General features: G+C 45.5%; 1 gene segment (V, D, J or C); it reads right to left on the minus strand.

Moving 5' to 3' along the window:
* On the minus strand, positions 1-429 carry LOC136597902 (immunoglobulin kappa variable 3-20-like). The segment is given in 2 exon segments: positions 1-284; positions 381-429. Coding segments are annotated over 2 exon segments (333 nt in total).
* Between the last annotated feature and the right edge of the window lie 7,362 nt (positions 430-7,791).

The following is a 7,791-nucleotide window of genomic DNA, read 5'->3' on the forward strand; positions in this document are numbered from 1 at the left end:
CTACTGACAGTAATAATGTGCTATATCGTCTTGTGTCAATCCTGTGATTGTTAACTTGTAATTAGTTCCAGATCCGGATCCAGAAAACCGGTCTGGGATGCCTGGTAGTCGGACGGTTGTACTTCTGATAAGAAGCTTTGGTGGTTGTCCCGATTTCTGTTGGTACCAGTGTAAGTTGCGACTGCTTACACTGGAACTGCATGTACATGAGATGATGGCGGTATCTCCCGGGGACACAGCGGTATATTCTGGAGACACGGTCAGTACAATCTGTGCACAGGATCCTGGGGAGAAATAAGAGGAGACATGAATGTATTTCTATCATGGCTGTAATATGACATCTGTGCTGCTGGACTTTACACTGTGTCAGTAACTCTCACCATGAAGAGACATCAGTAAGACACCCAGCAGAAGCCCCTGAGAAGCCATCTTTATGTCTCTGGAGTGACAGCACAGACTATAGAGATGTCACCTGTACAATGTCTCCTATATAACAGCTGGAATCACTGGGGAATGGCCCCTTAGAGCAGATACACAAATATCACATGCAAATCATCTTCTACTTCTCAGTATCACAATTATTGTCTCTTTTTGACAACTTCATTCAGTGAGCAGAAGATCTATATATATAAAGACGAAAGCCCTCACTGACTCACTTACTGACTCACTGACTGAGGTTACGTTCACACGAGCGTGTTTTTGTGCGTACATACGCACGCACAAAAACACGCTTCTCTTTGCAACAATGCATTCCCTATGGTGTGTGCACATGTCCATACTTTGTAGATGCACACATTGTTTTGAATGGAGCCGCAGCTGTTACCGGTGGCTCCATTGAAAACAATGGTCTGCCAGCACCCCTGAATTGTTTTTCAGGGAAGAGCTTTACATATAAGCTCTTCCCTGAAAAAGAAAAATTTTAGTGTAAAAAAATTACTTACCTGTCCGCCGCTGCTGTGTCCCCCGCGGGGATGAAGAACACATCTGCCGCATGTTAAAGGAATTCCCTGCTGCTACATCTTCCAAATCTGTGGTAGATGCAGCAGAGGAATTCTTCAATTCTCTACCGTAGCTGTCACACATGTCAGCTGCGGTAGAGGATTCTGCTGCCAGCAATTGATTTTAAGCCCTTCCCTGAAAATCAAGTAAAAGGGGTTTAAAAAAAAAATAAAAAATAGATACTCACCTTTCTTCAGCTGCAGGAGCACAGCCGCGTCTTCTCCTGCTGTTCCCTGCACTGTGGTGCTGATCTATTTAAAATCCCTGACTGCTGAAAGAGCTGAATGTGATTGGCTGAGGTGTCAGCCAATCACCGGCAGCTCTCCCCGAATGAATTCAAGCATCGTATTACACATGAGGAAATCAGAGTGCCCAAACATGTCAGAGTTTCACCCTGCTAAGGGCCTCGGCCCACATTTCTGCCCTAGTCAGTCAGTGTATTTGTACCAGACAGGTAAAACAATACAATAGGAAGTCTTTGTCAGACCCCTTACTCTTCGGGAATCAGAGTGGAAAGGTTCTCCTTATACCGTGGGTCGAGAAGGGTGTACACCCAGTAATCTGTGTTGGCCAGAATGCGTCTAACGCGAGGGTCATGGGAAAGGCAGCCTAACACGAAGTCAGCCATGTGTGCCAGGGTACCTGTATGCAACACATCGCTGTTCTCACTAGGAAGATGACTTTCAGGATCCTCCTCCTCCTGCTCTTCAGCCCATACACGCTGAACAGATGAGAGGCAAGCAGCATGGGTACCCTCTGCAATGTGGCCAGCTGTCTCTTCTCCGTCCTCCTCCTCCAAAACGCGCTGAGTTATAGACATGAGGGTGGTCTGGCTATCAAGCAACATACTGTCATCCCCCGTCTCCTGTTCCAACCGCAAAGCGTCGGCCTTTATGCTTAGCAGTGAGCTTCTCAGCAGGCAAAGCAGCAGGATGGTAACGCTAATGATTTCCGCATCGCCGCTCACTATCTGGGTAGACTCCTCAAAGTTTCATAGGACCTGGCAGATATCTGCCATCCATACCCACTCCTCAGTAAAGAATTGCGGAGGCTGGCTACCACTCCGCCACCCATGTTGCAGCTGGTATTCCATTGTTGCTCTACGCTGCTCGTACAGCCTGGCCAACATGTGCAGCGTAGAATTCCAGCGTGTGGGCACGTCACACATCAGTTGGTGCTCTGGCAGCTGAAACCAACATTGCAGGGTCCTCAGGGTGGCAGCATCCATGGTGGAATTGCGCAAATGTGCGCACAGACGCGGCACAGCTTGCCGAGCATGTCAGACAAGTGGGGGTATATTTTCAGAAACCGCTGAACCACTAGATACATTGGTCGATACATTGCTGGACGTGTTTTCTGCCATTCACGACAGGACCTGCTCGCACTGCTCTGTTTGTAAGAAAGGTCTACCACGCGTACCCGTAAATTGTGATATGAAGCTGGGAAGCCCAGAAACTTGCCTCTCTCCTAATCCTGCAGCAATCGGCTGTGATTCACCATGCCCAGGAACTCGGCTGAGAAAGCTATTACTGACAGGCCGGGAACAGGCCTAGATGCGTAATACAAAAATTGATTCACTACTGCTCCCAGCCAGCAAGAACTATAATGCGCACGGTCAGATGTAGCCCTAAGAAGGAGTGTTGGGGTTCTTCCATGGAGGATCAGGACTGTATAACTTTCCCTATAGAAACGGCTGTGTCCCTACACTCTGTGTTATGCACTGCAGACACAGAACGGTATAACTGAAGTCTTTCGTAGTAGGCTAGGAAATGTTAGAGTGCAGTTTCACGGTGAGAGCTGGTTGTATTGCAGCCTGAGAACGCTATTACTGACAGGCTGGGAACAGGCCTAGATGCGTAATACAAAAATTGATGCACTACTGCACCCAGCCAGCCACAATTATAATGCACACTGTGAGATGTAGCCCTAAGAAGGACCGCTAGGTTTCTTGTACAGAGACTCAGGAGGACTGTATAACTTTCCCTATAGAAGCAGCTCTGTCCCTACACTCTGTGTTATGCACTGCAGACACAGAACAGTATAGCTGAAATGGCCTGCACAGCCCGAGATGCTTAAAAAAAAATGGTGCACTACTGCTCCCAGCCAGCCACAACAGTAATGCACACTATGAAGAGTAGCCCTAAGAAGGACCGTTGGGGTTCTTGAAGACAGGATCTTACGCTAACACTATCCCTGAATAAGCAGCAGCACTTTCCCTAACCTCTGCCAGCATGCATGTGAGGCGAGCCGCTGGCGGGACCAGTCTAAGTACTCGGCGATCATCTGATTGGCCCAGCCACACACTACTGTGGGGTTGGGGGGGAGAAGGCTGGCACGTCACAGCAGAAAGTGGTAATGCCTTCTCCGCGTGTCTATTGGCTAAAAAATGGTGCTAAACATGCGGCAAAGGAAATGCAATTGACTTGAGTACCGTGTGGTGCTCGTCTCGAGTAACGAGCATCTCGAGTACCCTAATACTCGAACGAGCATCAAGCTCAGACGAGTGTGCTTGCTCATCTTTAGTCATGATCCAGATTAGATTTTCAGGGGTGGCTGGGTCATCTGGCTTGGCCAGTGGATCTCAGTTTTATGGTCAGTCTGGGCAATCAATGGGGGAAAAAACGGGATTGTGTTGGCAATTCAATAACGGTCAATGAAAATTTGCTGGGAGCTACAGATTAAAGCATGTCTGCTCCAACTGCAGTGCCACATCACACGGGGCAAACTGGTGCTTCAAAAAAGGAAACGGGAAGGGACCTGCTAGTACTGGAAAAATGGATGATGCCAGTGAAACTAATAGAGATGCTTCCATTTTTAAATAGTTACCCGGATAGAGTTAAAGCAGAGTGGTTGCTTTTATGTTCCCGTGACGGTTTTAAAATTCTGCCTCCTTTACATCAGGTCCCCTTTTCGAAGAAGAACCTTCAGTCTGCCCTTATGTATCCAGCAGTAGTTGCAGAAAAGCAGGAGAAGGAGGAGCTATTAGGGCGCATGTTGGGGCCTCCTTGTTTGGATTTCATAGTTTTTTCTGCTCAGTGTAGTCCCCAAAAAAGAGCCAAATAAATTTCTGCTGATTCACCACTTATCCTAGGTGTATTGGTAAATGATGGAATAGATCCGGAGCTTTGTTCTGTAGTTTATACGTCATGTGATATGGTTATTACTTCAGTGCAAAAATATGGAAAGGGGGCTCTGCTGGCAAAAAACTACATCAGATCGGCTTTTTGCCTTCACCCACTTCATCCCAAAAGCATCAGTTTGTTTAGATGTTACGGGGAAGGAGGTTACTTGCGAACAGAAGTCTGCCTATGGGCTGTTCAATTTCTTGCATGTATTTTCAAGCGTTTTAACTCATTTTTGGAGTGATCAGTAAAAGATTCAGCGGGTATTGGCTCAGTCATTCAATACCTGGATGAATTTCTATGTCTGTGTGTCGCAATGTTTCAGGGTCCCGTTAGCTCCTGAGGAAACAGAAGGGCCTTCTACTTGTTTAAACTTCCTGGGCATCACCATTGACACGGTGGCTATAGAGCGTAGGTTACCGGCAGATAAATTGCAATCCTTGCAGCAGGAAGTTATTAGAGCCTGGTGGGCCAATAAGATTACACTGCGAGATTTGCAATCTCTGTTGTGGAATCTTAATTTTGCGTGTTGGATAATGTCAATGGTAAAGGTTGTTTGTTGACATTTGGTCACCATCACATCGGGAGTATAAGTGGCCATTCATTACATTCGGTTGGGGAGGGAATATGAGGTGGATTTGAGGGTTTGGATTTTGGAACATTACAATGGGAAATCTTTAATGATTTCAGAGTCAATTGATGATTTTGACTGTGAATTGTTTACGGATGTGACAGGCATTTCGGGACAGTCTTTCAAGGACAGTGGTGGGTCAGTCAATGGCCTAACAAGTGGGTATAGTCAGGAATTCGGAGGTGCTGGAGGTTTTCCCCATTATTGTCGTAGTGATGCTATGGCCTGATTGTTTTCGTAACAAGAAAGTAAAGTTTCATTTGTCAGGGTAATAAAATTCTAAGTACAGCACCAATCAGGCCCACCCCACTTGCCCCGTTGCCGGCGGTAAGAAGAGACACCACACAGAGGTCTGGTATAGTTTCTCACACGGGACATGGCTGCGGCTGTGCCGACGTGCTTTATTACAGATTACATGAGATCTTATACCCTTTGTCCCATCCCCACCAGGGGGTGATGGGCTCATAACCATATATGGGAAGTCCGGATTTCCGCCTTAGACAGTGAGGCGCCTCTGGCTTGTACAGAAAATCACGTATTTAATTAACTCCAGTGCAAAGAATCACCCACTCAATTCTAAGAAGTCCGGATTTCCGGCCTGGGACAGTGAAAATTATGTACATAGTGGAACATCTTGATATGGGCTTCTGGGAAAACGGCCAAGTACACGCGTCCTTCATGTCTGGTTCGGTATCATCTCTGAATTTCTAGAACATCTCTCTCAGCCTTCTAAAGCCTCGGAATATCTGATGTAAGGCGACATATAAGTTTTTTTTTCTCATTTGGAATTGAATAAAACTTGCATATAGGTATAAAAGTATAAAGAACATATGGCAATATATATATATATATATATATATATATATATATATATATATATATATATATATATATACCCTCACAAACTCCCCTAAAAAACTTAATATGGAGATCAAGCATCAGACCTTGCACTCTTCCTCGGTCGTCTCTCCCTTGCGTCAGGGTTTCTCCACTTGCCCGTAAGTCCCTACTCCTAAAAGGGAGGGATCCCTACCTCACCTCAGAAGGAGGCCATGGATTCCCTGGGCTTATTTCCGGGCATCCATACCCTCTATCTGTACGAGTTAACACCCCACAGGGTGTGCCCTCGCCGGAACCTAAGGTCTTCTGCACTTTCCCTAGGCAAATGGGAAGTCCACTGACAGTCCATCTTAGGAGACCTGGGCAGGCGCAGTACTGATACATTTCTCCATTCTTCTGGTAACGTACGTGGTTGGCATTATCGGAACTGGCTCTTCATTTTTTCAAACAAGGGAAATTTTGGTCACATTAAAGGGATAATACACAAACAGGAAATTACATACCCCACCTCTTTCTGCTAAAATCATATCCAGGGCTACTCTATTTTGGAACGCCATGGATGCAGTGGGCCCTAACTGGTCAGCTAACCCTTGTAAAGCATCTCTGGTGTAGTTTACAAACCTCTGCTGATTGTAAAAGATATAATTCATCTAATCTACATTATTATTAACAGTGATAAAAGCAAATAAGGACTCAAAACCTGCTTAGACATGATCTCTAGAATTAAATTAATCTGGCACCCCCCTTGGCACTCCTATTGCATCTATGTATACATGTGGATCAAAGTTACCACCTGGAGCGTCAACTTCTCTCTTAGCACGATGCGGTGTTGGATTCTCACCCTCAGTGTACTCTTATTGATTGCACATTTGATTGTATTAATTTGTTGTGAAACAGGGGGCTAGTGTACAGTAGCCAAAGGTGTGTGTTAGAGGAATTGTACCGCATTATAGCATGTAAAGGATATGCAGGATCATTAGTTCTTTCAGTGCGAAGTGTGGATCCAAGTGGGCTTTCCTTCGAGCTCGACTGCAGTTGGGGTGGTGAGCAACATCTGGTAGGGACTTTTAAACCGGGTTTCTCTCTCAAACTTTTTCACATAGACCCTGTCACCTGGTTTCAGATTGTGACACTCATCTGTAGGACCTGGGAGAAAAGCAGAGACTGAAGAATGCATTATTGACAATTCCTTGGAGAGGCCTATGACAAAATTAACAAGAAAATCATTCCCCAAACTCTGATACTGTGGCATGTACCCTCCTAAGAAAAAGAAAAACTACTGGAAGACACTCAATTCAAGATTTGCCCATTTTCTCCATTGCCTTTTGTATCTACTTTCCCACTACTCCGCGGATGGTAGGGTGTGTGAAAAGCCTGGAATATACCCAAAAACAGACATGATGTGTTGCATTATTTCACCTGTGAAGTGTGTACCTTTGTTTGACTCAATCACTTCCGGTACCCCATATCTGCAGATTACCTCATTCATGAGCTTCTGTGCTGTTACCTGCTTATTTACTTTGGTAACATGGTAGTTCTCCAACCTGAAAAGAAATCAACAACAAGCACATATTCATGCTTCCCAACAAGTAGGAGCTCAGTGTAGCCAATTTGCAATCCCTGAAATGGGTAGAGTGGCCCCGGCAAGTGTTATGTGGCAAATTTACTTCTGCCCTGTTGCTTACGGCAAAGATCATGCAAAATTGGACAAATGATGCAGCAGCTACAGAAAACCAAGGAGCCACCTGTCCTCGTTCAAGCGTTGACATCATTGCTGCTTTGAGAGGTGCGTCTTTCCGTGCGTCAGCTGGGCCATCATGGGGCACAGGGACCATGGTGGACAAGTGCTGTTGACTGTTCACCATACATCGTCCCTTTTTAGTCCATTTGTCTTTTCTTCCTTGCTGGCTCGTAACTGTAAAGTCTTTAGTATATCAAAGTCCAAAATTTTTATCAAAGTCCAAGTTCAAATCAAAGTCCAAAATTGTTATCAAAGTCCAAGTGTAGTCAAAGTCCAAAATTATTGTTAAATTCTTCTTTTCTTCTTTCTTTCACAGCTTGAGGGCCGCTGCCTTTGCTGTGTGGTCTGTGATGGCGTTGCCTCTTGCTTCTCCGATGTAGGAATTGGTGTGAGCTTTCCACTTTGTCAGGTAGAAGTAGGGTCTCCATGAGACTGCACCGCTGCACCATTCTTAATTG

This window comes from Eleutherodactylus coqui, unplaced genomic scaffold (assembly GCF_035609145.1).
Source record: "Eleutherodactylus coqui strain aEleCoq1 unplaced genomic scaffold, aEleCoq1.hap1 HAP1_SCAFFOLD_94, whole genome shotgun sequence".
NCBI lineage: Eukaryota > Metazoa > Chordata > Amphibia > Anura > Eleutherodactylidae > Eleutherodactylus > Eleutherodactylus coqui.